The following is a 20,183-nucleotide window of genomic DNA, read 5'->3' as shown; positions in this document are numbered from 1 at the left end:
AAATTGTTGGGTGTGTCTTTTTCGTTAGTTATTCTTAGGTATGGAAAACACGTTACCCCCACAGTCTTGGTAAGTCCTTAACTTGGTGGTACAGTTACACCCCTGGGAGTTGCTTATTCAACATTCTCAAAAAACAAGTTTTTCAAATCATCCAAATGTGAGTTACGGCTCTAATCATATGGATTCCGTGACTCATACACAAAAATCAGCTTTATTATTTGACAATCACACAGCATGTGTTAAAACACTGAGGAAAATGTTTTGAGCGTTTGAAATAAGATTACATATTATACCCATCTGCTTTGAAGTGTTATCCTTGGATATGTCCTTCATGGTGGTGTTGACATTGCACCATTGAAGACTATACTTCGTGAATAAGCCCAAGCATTTTTCTACTTTTGGCAAACTTCAGGTGCTTGGAAATTTCCAATTAGGGTGGCTGGTATCTATGCCAAGTGATTGATGTCATTTTATTTACTTTATTTGGAACTGTTGAAGGGATGATGTCTTTCCAAATCATTGTAATAATGAGTGTTATAAGTTAGTGCTCCAGAAGCGGAAAACAAATTTGGTTTTTACCAAAGGGACAAATGTTGACTTTTAAATATTTGTCAGAATCAGATAGTATATTAGTTTGCTAGGGCTGCCTTAACAAAGAACCACACACTGGATCTATTAAACAGTAGGAGTTTATTTTCTCATAGTTCTGGCACCTGGAAGTCTAAGATGAAGGTGCCCAAAGGTTTAGTTTCTTCTGAAGTCTCTCTCTGTGGCTTGTAGAAGAAGGTCTTCTTGCTGTTGTTACATGATCTTTCCTCTGTGCGGGCACATGTCTGTGTCCTAATCTCTTCTTATAACGACACCTGTCCTGTTGGATTAGGACCTACCCTAATGATCTCACTTAACTTTAATTACCTCTTTGAAGACCTTGTCCCCAAATACGGTCACATTCTAAGGTACTGGCTGTTAGACTTTCAACATGAATCAGAACTGTGTGTTCAGCCCATAACAAATGAGAAGGAAAAAGGCTTCATGTGGTGGCCACTTTTCAGGCCACTCTGTGTTAATAAGAGTTGTACAGGCAGAACAGCAATGGGGCTTAAGAAGGAGCATCCCTGGAAAGCAGATAAGGCTGAGCTTCAGATTTCCCTTCTCTCACTTGAGGGAATCTTCAGATTTAAAAAGAAAATAGATTTTGTAAAAAAACTGAGCTGGAAATGGTGTCAGGTATTTGTCTTCTCTTTAAATGCTATCATGCAAATCATACCCCTTCTGGTATCCTTGCCCTTCTGGGAGATGTTACCCTAAAAGGGGCTTTCCAAGCTCCGCTCTCAGCTCTCAGGCACCCACCCGCTCTTCTCCAGGGCAGGCCAGAGGAGTTTCAGTCCTGTGAATGTTAGTCATTGGAGAACCACATAACCCCAACCTCCAAAAACAAGCAGATGCATTTTTTCTTTTTGCCTTGAGAGAATCTTTGGATTTTTGGTTTGTTTAGACATTCTACATGAAAAGTCCTGTCCTCATCCAGTCTCCTGGCAAGTGTGCCCTGATGTATTCTGGTGCGTGGATGTTTCCTTCTGATATACATTAACAACCTAGCAAATGCCTAGGAGCAGTGTTATTTTCTGTGCAACTATATATTTTATAAATAATCATTTGCTGAAGTAATTTCAGAAAACTCAAACTTGAGGATTTATAGTGGCTTTGCCCAAAGGTCATTCATCCTAGACTGTAAATGCAGTTACTTACAGGCCTTTTACCTGAAGTGGATCAAAAGGGGAAATACTTGCTCCATCTCATTCATCATTAAATTTAATTATCTTGAAATACCACCTGTGGAAAAGTCAGGGGGATTCTGCTTACATTTCTACCCTGCAGGACACTGGCATTAACACTTCTTATTAATTAGTTCTTCACAGTTTTTTCCTTTGATGAGTGATCATTTTCCTTTTAAATTTGCTAATCTTTGATATCATTTCCCCTGGATTCGATTACACGTATACATTAATAGTAAAATTACACTAATAGGAAAATTAAAGTATGCTTCTATTTCTGTGATTTCCTGGCTAACGTTTAAAGAATGCATTGTCTGCTCACTTTATATTTTTTGTGATTTATGCTGGTTCTCTATGGCTAACTCACTTGATCAGTCACACACACTCTTTAAAACTTTTCAGCAAAAAAAATTATTTCTTCCCTATTCTGAAGCAACAGAATTGGGAGGTTTAGCTGAGTACGTGTCCAAGGTGTTGGCCAGACACAGAGCTTCCTTTGGAAGTTGCCACACCCTGCAACCCACTCTCTTAGTTTTCCAAGAGAGAACATAAGCCTGTCTCCTACATGTTCATGGCAGAATGTTACTTCTGCTTCCTACAGATGGTTTAGCTAAGGGGAGAGATCTATGTCTAATCAGTACATAGACTTTCAGACCCCTTCAAATACCCGTCGGAGAAAGCAGTCATGAAATCGCCCTTTGTAGCACTTGACAAGACACTTTTGGGGCCTCAGGAAGAAGTGTGTATAGGCCATCCATTTCTCCAGGTTCTTTGAGCTCCCTCTGTTGAGGTAAATCATCAGTAAACAATGTACTTCTGATGTATTATTTCAGCTCCCAGCAGAAATGCCATCACTCAGGCAAGATTTAATATTGTACCTTCAACACCTGGGAGAAAAAAACTTTCATCGTTTGCACCATGTGGTTGAAGACATTGATATGAAAAAAGTTTCTGTCTTTTGTAACATAAGTTGAAGACATTACTCAGTGTCCCTTATAAAGGGTCTTCCATAATAAAATTCTCCTTGAAATTAATGCCAAGATAAACAAAATCTGCCTTCCATGTTTCTTTTTTGAAGTAAGAACTACACTATGAACAGTTTCCCTTTTCTGCCTTAGTTGCAGGCAAATAAAGCTAAGTCCAGTGCTCAGTTGGAGTAACTGACATCTTAAGTATGTACTGTCTCTTTCTGTATTCCCTTTAATTAATTTCTGTTATTTTTAATAACAAAATGTTCAGTTATATATTAGTTAAATTTTGAAACTATTTAACTCCTTCTTGCAAGAATTAAACCAAGTAACTAGTTGGCAAAAACAGTAATTGTCCTTAATACTTAGGAATTTGTAACAGTTTGTGCCTTCTATTGTCTTAAAAATGTATTTATCTCGGAATGTACCAGTGTGTGCAGCCCCACTTACCTCGCCATATACTGTTCAGTTTGTATAAATACACCTACTAAGACATGATGGCTGGGTCCCAAATGGACACATATTAGGTTCATGTCTTATAGATGCCTTTACATTCCTGTTGTAAAGGACTTAGCATGTTGGTTTGGGAGCCTCATGCATGGGAGAGAGGTATCCATCATGGAGACAATGATGAGTCTGTGAGTTCTCTGCAGTAAAACCCACCACACCCTAAACTTAAAGGCACAAATGATGTTAATGAAGACTGGTTCTATATCAGTTGATTGAAAAGAACAGTGATCTACAGAGACCCTTACATTGTAAGCATGATTAACATTTTTTCCTGCTGCAAAAAAAGTTTGAACTTTGACCAAACTATCATGTTTCTGCTCCTACCTGCCATTAACTTGAATCTAGTTTTTATATGATTACTCCTTTTCCCTTTTGCCACATAGGTGGAAATAAGTTGAATAAATATATTCACTGGACATCCTAAATGCTGAAAAGGACTGCTTGCTACACGTGACAATATAGTTCCATAAGCTTGACAGGAAGCAGCACCATTACATAATGCCCTGTTCTCTCCTGATTTACCACAGCTGGGATGTAACACAAGTGACTTTGTGCTGTGTAGGTGAAACATTATTAAAATTTTATGTATTCAGCTCTGAAGTAAATATGACAAAATATTACCATTTTAAAAATTCTGGATGGTAGGCACATGTGTATTCCTTGTATTACTCTTTGCACGTTCCTGTATGTTGAAATGTTTTCCATAATTTTTGAAACTATTATATAATAGAGAAAAAAGAGTCCACCATGGTGGTTTGGGTTGAAGAGTGGGTAAGGTTAGGGAGAGGAAACAGCCATGCCCTTCACCTGGCAGGCACGGAGATTTTCCAGAGGATTCTGTCAAAGAAAATCACCTTAACTTAGTTTGGATTACTTCTAGATGAAAACTCTTTTTCGTAGCCGGGGAAGAAGTCTGTTATTTATATTTCTGCATGCGATGTATTCATGTTTCAGCCCTGGACTGAGTATCAGAAATCTCTCCATGAAGGGCTTGCATGTGCACCACTAATGTCGGGGTCAGCCGTGTGAAACCCTGTGCAGCCAGACTGCTTTCTCCCTGCAGACTGCAAACCTAAAAGAGTCCTTCAGGTTGTCAGGTAGCCAGTGGGAACTGTCAGAGTCCCAAGCCTGAGGTTCCAGTTGCAGAAGAACCTACAGACAACCAGTGTGTGAGGCCAAATTCTTTAAAATATGTAGAGATATCTTATTTGAAGAAAAGCTTTTGCATGTTTGTGTATGTGTGTGCATATGTGTGTGTGCGCATATGTGTGTGTGTGTATATGCATGTATGTATATCACTTAGTCACTGCTTTTGTTGTTAAAGGGAACAGTGTAACTTTCTGATCTATTTGACATTGATTTGGGGCTGTGTGATGCTGTGTGGCTTGATGTAGACTAGAATTCCAGATGCTGCTAACTACATTTTCTAGGCCAAGGGCATATTTCTGCGTGTGTAGAGGTGCCCACTGAAAGGAATTTTCACTTTTTAGAAGACTCACTGATCCAAAAGACACCTTTGCAGCAAGTCAAATGTAAGGGCAACGGTTTGGAGAGGAGGGGAAAGTATGTGGTTTAGTTATTGTTCTCACAGCCTTGGAGCATATGGCCCATGGTAGCTGGAGATCCACACATCCAGGAGAGCTTCGATTTCAGGCAAGGTTGTGGGCCACAGTGCTGATAGGTTCAGCAGTGGTTCTCAACCTTTAGAGCCACACGTAGAGGGCATAAACTGTTTCCTTTCCCCTACCTTACCCACCCTCCAGCCTCAGCAAACTTAGTGGTTCTTTTTTCCTCTAGTATATAGTACTTTCAAAAATTATAAAACACATTTCAACACACAGGAATGTGCAAAGACTAATCAATACACATGTATCTACCATCTAGAATTTTGTGTGTGTATGCAGAGACCAGATCTCACTGTGTGTCCCAGGCTGGTGTCCTGGGCCCAAGTGATCTTCCATCCTCAGCTTCTCAAAGTGCTTGGATTACAGGCATGAGCCACTGGGTCTGACCTAGAATGTTTTAAATGGTAACATTCTGTCAGATTGACTACAGATCTGATTATATAAATTTTAATTTCTGCCATCATATCAATCATGGAAAACACTTTCCCATCTATAGTGCCTCTCACTGCATGCAGCAATTCTTAACTGAAGGCAGGGATATAATTGGGGGAAAGCCTTCCTTTCAGAGATTGGACCTCCTCTCACCCTGCCTGCAGTTTGAGAGCCAGCAATCTAGAATAAAGAGCAGTGGTCTAGAGGTCCTGAGTCCCAGGTTCTGTTGTCATTTCTGCTGTTAATGACTCCTGGCATAAACCTGACACCTAGTAGGTGAACAATAATGATTTATGGAGAATGGCATGAATTAACCAGCTGTGCTGTCTTAGGCAAGCCACTTAATCTCCTTGGCTTCAGTTTCTTCACCTAAAGAATCAGAGAAATGGATTAGGTGACCTCTAAGGCCTCTTTCAGTTGTAAAATTATATGATTCTGTGATTGGACCTTTACCTCAGAGGAGGATTAATTTGACAGGAGTGTGAAGCATGGATCAGAGTGAGAGCCAAGAGAGGGGATACACCTTTCTCTGAATTAGTTCAAGATTTCCTTCGCTACTAGTATTTTTTAAGCACTTACTTGTGTTGTTTTTCCCTGTAGTTTACATAGACTGACCATCGTTTTCTACAAAGAGCATAAACTTGTTAAGGACCGTAACTATGACTTTTTTTCCCTATTTCTATGTGCCTCAAAATATAAGGCCTAATAATGGCTTATAGCAGTAGCACAGAGTTCATACAGTGTTTTCACACAGCTTGTTAAATCTGCAAGGGAAGCGTTCTTTCCCCTTTTTACTGCAGAGGAAACTGAATGTTGGAGAGGTGAAGTGGCTTACTGAAGCATCGTTGCTGGTAAGTGGATCAACTCCAAATTGGGCTCACCTGACTAGTCTTCTATTCCCAGTGGAATCTCTAGTTCTGACGTAAAGAGTCTGCTGTAGGAAGGCCCTGGGATGAGCAGGAACCCTGCTTCAGAGCAGCCGTCAGGTTGGCCACAGGAAGCTGCCCCTTTCACTTCATGGCTCTCTTATTTCTGGCCTTCGGTTGTAGGTTCCTTCAGTGTATCCTCATATTGCCTAATCTTTTCATTCCTCATTAAATACAACAGTTTTCCCTCAGGGCTACACATTCATCTGCCAAGGATTATTCCCTGAACAGCAGCTCCCTCAACCTTTTACAGCCCTTTTTCCTTCTGTTGTATGACTTTAGCCATAGCGACAGCCATGTATACATGCATATATGTGAGTGTGTGTGAAATACTCTTTACTTATTAAATCATTTCTTCTCATCTGTGGCAGATGATGGTGGCTTGACCTTGGTCAGTAGCAGTGGAGTTTGAGAGAAAGGGATGATATGACAACTCTTACAGAGGTATAGCCCACAGGTCTCGATAGTGGGCCATCACCATCACTTCCTGCCATAAGGTGCTAGGAAAGGGAAATGTATCTGAGAGGAAAAGTGATACATTCTGTTTTGGAGATGCTGTGCCTTTTGATGTCTTTTTGGACATTGCATTGAGAGATACCATATAGGTAATTGATAAGCAATTTTCAGCTCTGGGGCGGTACCTGAGATTGAGTTATGGATTTGGAATTAATCATCAAGGGAGAGAACGAAAAGGGGAAATGGTGAAAGATAGAACATTAACATTGAAGAGACAGCCATACAGAGGTAGAGGAACGTTTGGGGCACAGAGAGAAAGGGCAGCTGGGGAACTGGAGGAGACCAGAAGGAGGTGGTGTTACAGAAGCCAGGGAGAGGCACTTTATAAAAGCCAGACTTGTAAACTCTGCGTTCATTCATCTATTCAACAAATACTATCTGTGTACCCAGTAGGCAGGGAAGGGATGTGCACTGGTGAAGATAATGGGTGACATTTTTAAAGTTCCAGCTTTAGTTCAGCTCTGTTGTTCAGATTGTAATGTTGGATCTATTCTTTATCTTTCTAAGCCTCAGTTTCCTTGTCTCTGAAATAATAGAGGATAAGAGCAGTTCCTGCTTTAAGAGTTGCTTTGAGTTTGGAATGAGATAACATATGTAAAACATCAAGCATGTCCCAGCAGATGGGACATGCTGTTGTCTTAGTCCATTCTGTGCTGATATAACAAAATACCGTGGACTGGGTAATTTATAATGACCAGAAATGTGTTGGCTCTTGGTTCTGGAGGCTGGAAAGTCTAAGGTTGAGGGGTGCACCATCTTAAGGTCTTCTTGCTGTGTCTTCCCATGGCAGAAGGGCAAAGAGAGGGTGTGAGAGAGAGCAAAAGATTAAACTCATGGCCTCAAGTGCTTTTAGAATTGGCATTAATCCCTTTGTGAGGGTGGCGCCCTCATGACCTAACCAGCTCTCATTAGGCCCTACCTCTCAACACAGTCACATCAAGGATGAAGTTTCCAACACATCCCTTTTCGGGGAGACATTCAAACCATAGCAGCTATGAATTATTATTTCCCCCTCTCACAGTTGAGGAAACAAGTTACAGAAGGCCAAATAAGTAGTTTGTGGTTTTGAACTCAGATCCCCATCTGCACAAGTCACATTATCTCCTCATTGTGCCCCAGGCGGCCTCCTTGTCTGAAGTAGAAGTATCTGCCCAGCTCACTGGGAGCCACAGTCCATTTCTCCTCCTGAGACTGCGGGGATGGATTTTGGTTCGGTGCCCAGAGTAGGACAAGAGACAGACTGAATTGAAAATGATGTCCTGACCAATTCCTGGCTCAGCCTGTTTAAAAGGCCCCCATCCTACACCTGATAGCAGGGAGATAGTCTAGGAATAGAGTGTGTGGGAATCCTTTTGAAATTCCCCGGACACTAACAGCTGCACCTTCACCTGGAATTTCAGGCAAAAGTAAGGAAGAAGAGGGCTATTGTCTGAGAAACCCTCTGCTGCTTAGGAGGGAGCGACTGCTCCTGGGTCCCTGGGAAGCAGTATCCCTGGCACTCTTACAGATACCCTTAGTGGTGTTGCCAACCTCAAAGCTCGGGGAAATAGTTGCCTTTGATCCTCATTTGAGAGCATCCCTGCGGTGGAGGGTACACAATGCCAGTGACAGTTACTGTTTCTGATGCTCTTTGACAATGAGTGGTCTTTGGATTTCTACCGCTTTAATCACTTCTGGGTCTTAGAGCGTGAGTGCCCTCATACTGCTGCTGGCATGGGCTAAGAGACAGTAATGTGAGGCTGAAGGATGCAAATAGTTCTGAGCTGGCATTTTGACTTTGGAGCCCTCCAGGAGCAATAACTCTGTCAGATTGTCCTGACACGGTACATTAAGAGGTGCAGATAAAAGCTACATCCTGTAAAATATATACTTCAATCGCACCTGCCTTCTGCACCTCCACCACCGGGAAGGGATGGGTGTTCACTCGTGTTCTGCATTACCAGCCTCTTAGCCAGCTGCCTCATTTGATTGTTCATTGTGTCACTTGAAGATGAATTGAAAGAACAAGAAGAAAAACTTTATGCATGCCAATCTGTATCTCTGAACTTCTCACATTAAATAGACATAGAAAAAAAAAAGTTTGTCAGCTCTGAACATCAATTACTAAACATTTTTTAAAAATCAGGCTGGGCATCGTGGCTCACACCTATAGTCCTGACACTTTGGGATCCCGAGGTAGGGAGATCACTTGAGTCCAGAGTTCAACACCAGCCTCAGCAACATAGCAAGACCCTTTTCTCTACAAAAAATTTAAAAATTAACCCATACTTCAAGCTGCTCAGGAGGCTGAGGAAGGAGGATTGCTTGAGCCTGAGAGTTCAAGGCTGCAGTGAGCAACAAGTGTGCCACTGTACTACCTGGGCAACCGAGTGAGACCTTGTCTCTGAAAGAATCCAAGCAATGAAGAAAATGAATTTCAGTTTTATAAGTTTATGAATTGTTGTTTTCTTTTGGTTAGGTTTCTGTGGCTTTATTTTTCTTTCCCATGATTAATTTCTCCCATGCCTTCAGTCTCTGGGTCAGTGTAATCATTTATATGACTCTTTTTAGTAGATCCTTAAAAAGAACTTTGAAGTTTACCATTTCAGAAAGCTTCATCCCCAGAAATCGGTTTGTGTATTACTATCAGCAGAGGTTATATTTGACCTCACTAATGAATGGTAATGGACTGAATCTGGCCCACACATTAGTGTGAGCATTTTAAAGTTAGTATCAACAATTAAAACTATGGAATGTCATGTAAAATTTCAAATTTCTTTCTTCTCTGACAAATCCGAATATTGAGCAACATTGAGTCCAATCCTGTCTGGCCACAACCTGCAGGCACTGAATAGTGGTTGTCCCCTTTAGATGGGGAAGAAACTTTCCAGCTGGCACAGTCCGCACATCTCCCTGGTTATTAATACATTCTGATTTATTCAGAGTTCCTGCAATAGTGCTTACAAATGGTGGGTAAGAGCATAAATGGGTGCAACTTAAGGGGAATTTCATAATATACGTCAGATTACAAATGCATATATCCTTTGACCAAGCAATTCACCTCTAGACATTTATTTTTATACTCCTATTTATGCAAAATGACATAAGAATAAGGTTATTTATTGAAGCACTCTTTATAATAGTGAAAGATTGGAAACAATCTGTTTATAGAATGGGAACTGGCGAAAAAAGGCTGTAGCATCCCAGAGAAGACTATGTAGTTATAAAGAAAAGAATGAGAAAACTCTCTACAAACTACCATGGAGAAATTCCAAGATGGTATTATGTTAAAAGAGAGGCAAGATATGAAACAGTGGATATACTGTGCTATCATTTGTATTCAGTATGTATGTGTATTTGCTAGTACATGCATAAAACATCAAGAAGTATGCACCAAATTCGTAAAACACTGATTGTCCCTGGAAGGGCAACCAGGTAGTTGGGTGACAGGAGTGAGAGGGCCAATTTTCTCAGAATATTTAATGCCCTATTGTACCTTTTAATTTTTAAGCCATATGATTGTATCACCTACTTAAAAAGTAAACGTCCTGTCTGAGTTCTGTATGCATTTGCATTTTCAGTGCAATGAGCTATAAGGGGCTGTATCTTACCAAATTTAAGAGTTTTTATTTTAGGATTAAAAGGACTTTTAATAAAAATTATCGAAGGCAGCCTGAGTGTTGAAACTGTTACTCTCAAGTTTTTATCATTTCCTGTATAAAGTTTCACAGACTTAGTTTCTGGCCTTAAATCATACCTATTTTCAGCTTCCCTGAAATCAAGAGTGTCCTGTGCCATATCAATTAAAGTAAATGTACTTTCAATTAAAGGTGTTAAGTATGAGTCTGAAAAGATTAATTCTTTATAAAAGGATGACCTTCAGTAGTTCGCTCCAATTAGGCATTTTTCCAGCTATATTTCATCTTGATGGGACAAGTCTACTACTCACAATCAATCACTGTGATCTTTTCAAAGGCGAGTATTTTAGGTCCAGAGTCATAAAAGAATGACTTGACTACGCAGCCTCCATAACTTGAACCACAGTTGATATAGATAGAGATTATGGGTGTTAGATATTACTTTTTGTGTTATTAATATTTGAAGCATCAGGATATGCATAATGATATTCTGGGTACAGTTCTTACACCTCTCTTCTCATGACCTTACTAGAATAAATTTCTTTAAATAAGACCGATGGAAAGGAAGAGAGGAAATGAACAATGACACAAATTAATGTCCAACCAAATTCCTCATTTTTTTCCTGTCATTTTTTTATTAAGTACATTATAAATACTTGCTTTCCTCATGGTTGTTTTCTTATTGGACTACTTTAGTTTGAAGTGAATCATTGCTCATATACAGCACACAAAACCAAGACTATTAAGGAAATGAATGCTTGGTAATTGTTTTATGGGAACATGCAGAAATCTTGGAGAATAATATTGCTTTATCTTAAAGGAATTGAGCATTTCTGTTTGTATTTGGTACCCTCAGTATGGAATTATTGGCCTTCACTCTGCCATTCATTAAATTTGTAAACTTGGAGAAGCTGTTGAACACAATCATGGAAAAAATGGAAAACAAATAATACTTCTTTGCATATCTCAAAGGTTAATTATTGAGATATGCAAATTATATATGATATATATCATATATCATCTCATTTAATTATATATAATATATACATATATGTATATTATGTGTACATACATATGTATGTGTATACATTTATATATTAGTGTTACTTAAAATGCAGTCCAGTGACCCTGGGAGTCCTTGAGACCTTTCAGGGAGCCCATGAGGTCAAAACTATTTTTATAATAATAGCAAGAAATTACTTGCCTATTTCACTCTTTCACACATATTCAGTGGAATTTTTCAATTCCTGTCTCTATAACATTTGACATTGCAACAGATTGCAGAAACAGTTGTAAGATTCGAGCTATCCTAAGCCCAATATTATAGAGGTTTACAAAAACGTGAAACAGTGGGCTCTTTTTCACTGACTTGTTTTCATTTTGAAAATGAAAGTAATTTTTCATATAAAATTTACATTAACATATAATGGGTTATTGTCATTTTCAAATAAATTAATAAATATTTTTTAATTATCAATTTTAATTTCTAATACAGTAAACTTTGATAGATATAGTCCATATAAACAAAATCTCTTTAGGGGTCCTCAGTACTTTTCAAGAACATAAAAGTGTTCTGAGACCAAAAAGTTTAAGAATTGCTGATATATATGAAAGCACTAAGTAAATGTGCAGTGATGACATTGGTGGTTTATTAAGAAACTTTGCCAGGCTCAGTGGCTCACGCCTGTAATCCCAGCACTTTGGGAGGCTGAGGCAGGCGGATCACTTGAGGTCAGGAGTTCAAGACCAGCCTGACCAACATGGTGAAACCCCATCTCTACTGAAAATGCAAAAAATTAGCTGGGCTTGGTGGCACACTCCTGTAGTCCCAGCTGCTTGGGAGGCTGAGGCAGGAAAATTGCTAGCTAGAACCTGGGAGGCAGACGTTGCAGTGAGCAAAGATCTTGCCACTTTATTCCAGCCTGGGTGACAGGCGACAGAGCAAAACTCCATCTCAAAAAAATAAATAAATGAAAAGTATTTGGACGAACGGAGGCAAGATGGTGCACTTCCGGGTTCTTCTTCACCACCAACTCTTCCCACGCACGCGAAAATGCAGCCGGCGCCCAGGAAGGTGCAGATCAACTGGGCATGCACCAGGTGACGTCAATCCGAAGAGACCAAGATTTACCTGGTCGCACCTGCGGAACGCCCCCCGACACGCCCGTGCCCCGCCTATTGCCCTCCCACTCCTAGAAAAGCCACTCTTGGCCAGTGAGCCACGCGGCCTTCTCACAGCCCCGCTCCTGTCGGGATGTCGGGACTGTGGGAACTCTGTCCGAGAGCCCCACAGGGGGACTCTGCCGGCCTCCTTCGCCGGAGGCCGACAGACTTCTCCCCCACACCTTAGGTTACCAAAATAAACTTGCAGTTTTGCTCCTACACTTGCCTACCCGCTGGTTCTTTTGTGCCCGCTCGGCTGGTCTTAGAAAAACAAATCAAAAAGAAAGTTTAAGCTGTTTAAACAATGCGGCACGCAAATCATCCTCCCACTGTAGGCACTGTTGTGAGTGGTACACTCCACCTCCAAGGCAGGGTTCTTTAGTCTGGGGTCCAAGATGTTTTCTGACTCCTCTGTAGTTATCTAAAATTTTGCGCATTAAGTTATGTGTGGTAGTCCCTCTGTATCTTCGCAAGGGTACATTTCGAAACCGCTGTGGATAACTGAAGCCAAAGATGGTACCAAACCATCTATGCAGTATGTTTTTCCCTATACATACGTACTTAAGATGAAGCTTAATTAGGCACAGTAAGAGATTAACAGCAAGAAATAATAATAAAATAGAACAGTTACAACAATATAGTGTCATAAAGGATATGTGAATGTGGTCGCTCTCTCAAAATATTTTACTGTGCTGACATGGGTAACCGAAACCATGGAACATGAAACCAAAGATAAAGGGGGACTGCTGTATCTACTTTCTTTTAGGGTGAGGATCCACAATTTTCACAGTTTTCAGATTTCCACAGGTCCTAAAAGAAGCACAGTTATAGAAACTGCTGCAGTCCCTGGTCCCATTTTAGCCCTGAGGGGAGTAGTGATAAAGTCAAGGTTGGGGAAACGTGAGGGGAGATGCAAAGTTCAAGGTCCAAGGCTCTCATATCTGGGTGTGGGCTTGGACGTGTCTTGAGTTCTTGGCCCTTTACTTCTCCCTGTTTTGTTTATGGAAAGGTGGGAGACTTGGGCTGACTTTCTAGACACGGAGGAAAAGGGCATTCTTTCAGCGAGTGCCATGCCCTGTGCATTGTTGTGGGCTTCCTCACTCTTGGTGTGGTTGGATGTGGTAGGACATAAAGAACCAAAATCAGGCTGTGGACCAAAAGGGGCACAGAGACAAGCTTCGTTGTGGTTTGGGCATGGTTCACAGAGACCAGGAGGTTTTACACAGAGCTTGAGAGTGCAGATGCTCAATTTCCCAGCTCCTCAGGAGGATGTTCAGGGATGGGTATTCAGGCCGTCTCTGACTCTGTCTTAGACACTTTCAGAGACTAAGCTAATACTAGTTCATGTTTCCTACTGCAACTTTCTTTCTCTTTCTGTTTCTTTCTTCCTTTCTTTCCTTTCTTTCCTTTCTTTCTTTCCCTCTTTGTCAAAATGAGACAAACTCTTGCTCTGTCGCCTAAGCTGTAGTGCAGTGGTGTAATCTCGGCTAACTGCAACTTCCACCTCCCGGGTTTCAGTTCTCCTGCCGCAGCTTCCTGAGTAGCTGGGATTATAGGGATGTGCCACCACTCCCAGCTAATTTTTGTATTTTTAGTAGAAATGGGGTTTCACCATGTAGGCCAGGCTGGTCTCGAACTCCTAACCTCAAGTGATCCATCCGCCTCAGCCTCTCAAAGTGCTGGGATTACAGGCGTGAGCCACCGTGCCCGGCTTCTACTGCAATTTCGTAAGATGTTTTTATTAACCTTACTTATAGCATCTGTTGATACTTATAATATTTTAGTGTTCTTACAAGAATTTGAAACTATTCTAATTATAGCTCACTGCCCCTTATTATCATTTCTTAAAATTAATTTGAATGGAAAACTTGTGTCTCAGACATTTAGGTATTTCATATCTCCCCGTGCCATTTAATTTTTAAATTGCATATACATATATATTTTTCAGTTTTATGTTAGCCTTTACAGTTACTTAAAGTTTTATATATTCCTGGAGCAAAATGTTGCAAAATTGCCCAATGAATATATAAAACTTTTAAATTTAGATAAAATTTTAAACTACTAAATGTGTACGTTTTTCTTGGTGTTGTGCTACGTGATTTAATGTGTAGTGCTTCTTGAATTCTGTCACTGAGACCATCTTCCCTGTTTGTTTCACTTTTAAAAATGATTTAATAAAATACTATTTTTCAAGAAAAAATGTGAAAAATGCAGTGGATACCATTTATTTTAGACTAAAGGCTTCTGAAATTTTTAATGAAATTATATTGGCCGGGTGTGGTGGCTCATGCCTGTGATCCCAGCACTTTGGGAGGCTGAGGCTGGGGGGATCACCTGAGGTCAGGAGTTTGAGACCAGCCTGACCAACATGGAAAAACCCCATCTCTACTAAAAATACAAAAAATTAGCCGGGCGTGGTGGCACATGCCGGTAATTTCAGCTACTCAGGAGGCTGAACCTGGGAGACAGAGGTTGCAGTGAGATTGCACCATCGCACTCCAGCCTGGGCAACAAGAGTGAAACTCTGTCTCAAAAAAATAAAAAAGAAGAAATTATATTCAAAGTTTCCTGTTTAGTGCAGATTTTATAAAATGAACATTTTGTTTTTGGAATTTTGTGATATAAGCGTGTTTATATAAGGTAAATTCAATCAAATTAAACAAATCTCTTCATTATTATTGTCATAACTATCTTTCCCAGTTAACAAAATACTTGGAGGTAACCTCAAACTGTAAAATGTTATCCACGTTAGTAACATCTTGTGAAAATCTGAATACATGTAAGTTCGACTAAACTCTGCTTCGCTGGACTTTAATGTATTATATGTTATGTATTTCAGAAACTCCAGAAAGGAACTTAATGACATACGATTTGAGTTTACTCCAGGAAGAGGTAAGTTTTAATTGAAGTTATTATTTTATTGCCTCAAAGAGCATTACAGAAATTGATTACAACCATGTGGTTATAATTTGCTATTTAAAACTGCTTTGTTTAATAATGAAGGAAGGAAGGAGAGATAGATGGAAGGAAGGACTTTTGATACTTCTGAGGATTCCAAACCAAATCATGGCTGACTACATGAATCTCAGTGACACATGCAGCACAGTATACATACAAATATAAGTTAGATATATTAGCTCAACCGTGAAAATAAGTATTGCTATGGTAATGCAGGCCCTAAAGCAAATGATGATGAATGTAATGAGAAGCATACCACAATCCTAATGAGGGATGAGCAGCAAACAGTGGGATCATACAAAAAGGTAACATACTTTGCTTCTGTGATCTCAGTTCAGATTACGTGAAACCTCCATTGGGGAGTGTTTACTAAAAATTTTTTTTTTTTTTTTTTTTTTTGAGACGTGTTTACTAAAATTTTGAAAACTCCGAAGTACAAGAACTTTCTAGCTTGTTAGGTGGTCCATCAGTAAACTCTTTGACACCCTGTGGTTATTACCTGCAGGAAGACACAAACTCAGATGTCTACAGAAACCAAAGTGAATAGTGTGCACTTCGGGAAACTGGAGGATCTCCTCTCTAATTTCACTCATGTTCAGTAGTTTGTTTGTTTTTTTTTTTTTTTTACAAAGGCCACTAGCTAAACAAAATATTCCTGGGCAATGCTTGGCCATAGGCTTACTGGTCCCTGATTGCTAGTCTTCTATAAATGCAAAGATTTCAGGATCCCTGGTATATTTGAATTAAACTAAAATATGAAGTATCTTTTTAAAATAAATGTATAGGCCAGGCACGGTGGCTCACACCTGTAATCTCAGCCCTTTGGGAGGCTGAGGCGGGGCATCAGTTGAGGCTAGGAGTGTGAGACCAGCCTGGCCGACATGGTGAAACCCCCTATCTACTAAAAATACAGAAACCAGCTGGGTGGGATGGTGCACAGCTCTAGTCTCAGCTACTTGGGAGGCTGAGGCAAGAGACTCACTTGAACCTGGGAGGCAGAGGGTGCAGTGAGCCAAGATTGTGCCACTGCATTCCAGCCCGGGTGACAGAGCGAGACTCTGTCTCAATGAATAAATGGACATAAGGTCCTAGTGGATTTGCTAATTGATCTTTCTTTCTGGAGATATCCATCTTTGACAATTTAGAGTTGGTTTATGAAATTGTACAGCACCAGGTAGTATTGTCAAAAAGCTATCTATTTTGTCATAATATAAAAATATTGACCAGGCCATGCTGTGATAAAATCTAGTAATTATATAATAAATGTTTCAAGTACAGCAAGTAGAAAGAACAGATTCTTATTTTAAGGTTGTTTCTTTACATCTGATTGTTTAAAATTGACTATGGCAATGAAAATCAATTTTAATTTTAAGAGGTAACAAAGAAGTGAATATGAGCTCAGGACTTTTGTGGGTAACATGGCCCTATCAGCATTATTGGGCTATTGGCACTGGCTTTGGCAGCTGCCTTTGCCACATTTAGATTAACAGTCCCTGCTTCTGTTGCACAGACAGAACCCATAGCATTGTCTGCCTAATGACAGCCAGCCTTCACTGGGCGGCAGAGCACAGGCCCATTATTGAAGGAAGCACTATGCATATATCACTGCACCTCTGTGACTATTGATGCTCTCTGTATTTCAGACTTTGCTTGCAGTAAATCTGTGTGCAGTCCACATGCATTATGCTTGTGCTGTATATACACATGAATAAGTATATATGGCACAAAATGTATAACTTAAACACATAAAATATGCTCTTTCCTCACTTAAGGACAAGCCCTTTGTGTTTAGTGTGTCCCATGTGCTCTGGAAACCAGAAATTAATACATGAATATTTATCCTGTTTAGGCACCAGGGATGTTAAACAGCTTAAAGAAAAATAGATTGCTAATGAAACATGAAATAAGTTATTTCACATTTCTGTTCTAAACTATTACTGGTATCTTACTTCCATGCATACAAAATGCCTAATGGCATACATACAGATATGGAATATTTCCCATTTGGCTCAGCCAGCGGTACCTGTTTGCCATTTTGGCATGACTCATCTGGTGCCCAGGAGTCCTGAAAACAGTAGGACATATTGTATGCTTTAATCATTTGGGAATGTCAGTCGTTTTGGTACTGTTTTAGTGCTATCCCTCAATGCAGCTTTGATTATTTCATTTTTGGCTACCTTCTGTGATTATAGCTCTTTACTTAAGTGTAAGATCTAACTGATACTTTAGAAATGATGGGTAACACATCCAAATGCTTCAGCAGATGACCAATCAGTAGAAATATAATGAATGACTGCCTGCTATCTGCCCAGTGCCTACTAGGTGTTAGGTTCTTTAATTCCGTTCACTTATTTCCCTAAAGATTTGGGTAACATCCAGGAAGATGCCAGTTATGAGGCTGAATGTTCTGGCACCTTCAGAAAGCTACATCATGTTCAGAGTAGCGCCTCTCATTATGCTACCCTAACTTCCATGATTATGGGATCATTTTATCGTGAAGAGACTTTATAAGGTGTTTATTTTTATTTTTTTTCTTTTTTAAAAATAGACAGGGTTTCACTCTGTCACCCTGGCTGGAGCTCACTGCAGCCTTGACCTCCCAGGCTCAAGTGATCCTTCCACTCAGCCTCCCAAGTAGCTGGGACTACAGGTACATGCCACCATGCCCAGCTAATTTTTTACACTTTGTAGAAATGGGGTCTCCCTATGTTGCCCAGACTGGTCTGTATCTCCTGGGCTCAAGCAATCATCTCGCCTTGGCCTCCTAAAGTGCTGGAATTACAGATATGAGCCATTGCACTGGGCCAAGGTGGTTTTTGTACTGTTAGCAAAAAGGACAAAGCCTAAGACAAGCTCATCTTATATGGAACTTCATAGTTTAGTAAGATTCCTGTATATTTCTTTGCCATTTACTTCATTTTATTCCATTTCATTAATACTTCATTATGAAATGGAATCAGTAAAATGGCAGAATACCACAGTTTCTCTGGAGGTATAAAGTGTAAGGTGTGTTTCAAATGATCTTTGGCTGCTGCATCATCATCATAGTTGCCATTTATTGAGTATTTACTGTGTGTCAGACACTGGGCAAGCTCTTTAAACCCCAAGAATTGTGAAACACAAATGTATCTCCAGCTGCACACTCACATGTATATACACACATGCAAACACATATACACACAAACACACACATACACACACCGACCCAGTTACATAGTCACCACTCTGAAGCACAGATGAAGTAAGGAAACGCAGTTTATGTTTAGGGCAGCTTTTGGCGTCGCAAACCGCAATTCCGTTTAAATGCTCATCTGATTTAGCAGCTGTACTTTCAGGTGCCCCCTCACTTTGGAAGACATTTCTGTCAAACCCCCATCGAGAGTGTTACAGCCTGCTGAGCCAGTTTTTTCTTATCAAGCTACGGTTCTAAATATTTATGAGCCTATCCGAAGTCCCTGGGGACCAAGTCAGCGCCCTTGAACCAAGTGAGCTCCCTTGTGAAAACGTGGGGGTTTCTAACAGTTCTCCTGAGCACATTGCAGTTTATCAGTTTCTCTTTACAAAGCCTTCAAATAGAAGGTTACGGTGTTATCGTGTTCATTCGTAACCTTTCAATTAAGTAATTCCAGCTGTATTCACTTGCCACGGCCTCTTTAGTCCCATCCTTAGGAGATTGCGAACTCCTGTCACTTATCATTGAGAAAGTACGGTATTTTATTCAAAGACACATTTTTCTAAGACAGTGAATCTGTTGCTATCAAATGATCAATGTCATGTTAAAGGAGTTTCTTAATAGCATACATTTAAATAGCTCGTCTTAATAGTCCAGCAAGCTCATAGGCTGTTTGTACAACATGCCAGGTTATATCAGATGCTACCCATTCAACCTTTGCTGTAAATTCACTGCATAGCTACTAATGATAGAAAAGGATTGATGATGGTGGGTGGGATTAACCTTGGCAGGAAAGAGAAGCAGTGTGATAGGGAACAGTTATAACTTCCGGAGGCACATTTGAAGATTAATTCAGATAGTAGCCAGAGGGCACAAGTGTTTTATTTCGCCAAAAATGGAAAAAATATTTTGTGTAACTTCTGTTGAATAAATAGCAAGATGCAAATGGCACGTGGCAAAATGTATTTCATGTTGCTTCTGATTTTCTCTTGATAGAGTCTGAATTGTTGAATTAAAACTCATGGATGATTTTCGTAAATGAAATATATATATTTCACATTGTACTGGGTTGTTGATTTTTATGTTATAGTTACTAATACATATTCATTTCACATTTGGACAGATACAGCAGATGGTGTATCTCAGGAGCTCTTCTCTGCTGGCTTGGTGGATGGTCACGATGTAGTTATAGGTAAATTGTTTTTTAGTATGCACTGTCATTTTGTTGGTATATAAAATGGAAATGTGTTTGGAAGCAAAAGTGTTCATTAAGGAATAATTCACTCTGAATATTTGAAGAATTCTTCTTGAATTCTTATCTTTTATGTAGAAGTATATTTAAGAATCATGTTTGGACAGGTGCCATGGCTCATGCCTATAATCCCAACACTTTGGGAGGCCAAGGTGGGTGGATCACCTAAGGTTAGGAGTTAGAGACCAGCCTGGCCTATTTGGTGAAACCCCGCCTCTACTAAAAATACAAAATTAGCTGGGCATGGGTGGTGCATGCCCGTAGTCTCA

The 20,183-nt window shown here is 40.0% G+C and overlaps 1 protein-coding gene across 1 annotated transcript in view; it reads left to right on the top strand.

The window, feature by feature from the left end:
• The window catches only part of STK39 (serine/threonine kinase 39), a 295,351-nt gene that overhangs the window by 216,187 nt on the left and 58,981 nt on the right, over positions 1–20,183 (top strand). The window contains exons 15-16 of the mRNA XM_023188118.2: positions 15,372–15,424; positions 19,786–19,854. Of these exons, the coding sequence (XP_023043886.1) occupies positions 15,372–15,424; positions 19,786–19,854 (122 nt within the window). The remainder of the gene's footprint in view (positions 1–15,371; positions 15,425–19,785; positions 19,855–20,183) is intronic.

Source organism: Piliocolobus tephrosceles, chromosome 11 (genome assembly GCF_002776525.5).
Source record: "Piliocolobus tephrosceles isolate RC106 chromosome 11, ASM277652v3, whole genome shotgun sequence".
NCBI classification, from domain to species: Eukaryota; Metazoa; Chordata; class Mammalia; order Primates; family Cercopithecidae; genus Piliocolobus; species Piliocolobus tephrosceles.
The sequence above is the reverse complement of the archived record's forward strand: the minus strand, read 5'-3'. Positions and strand labels throughout refer to the sequence as shown.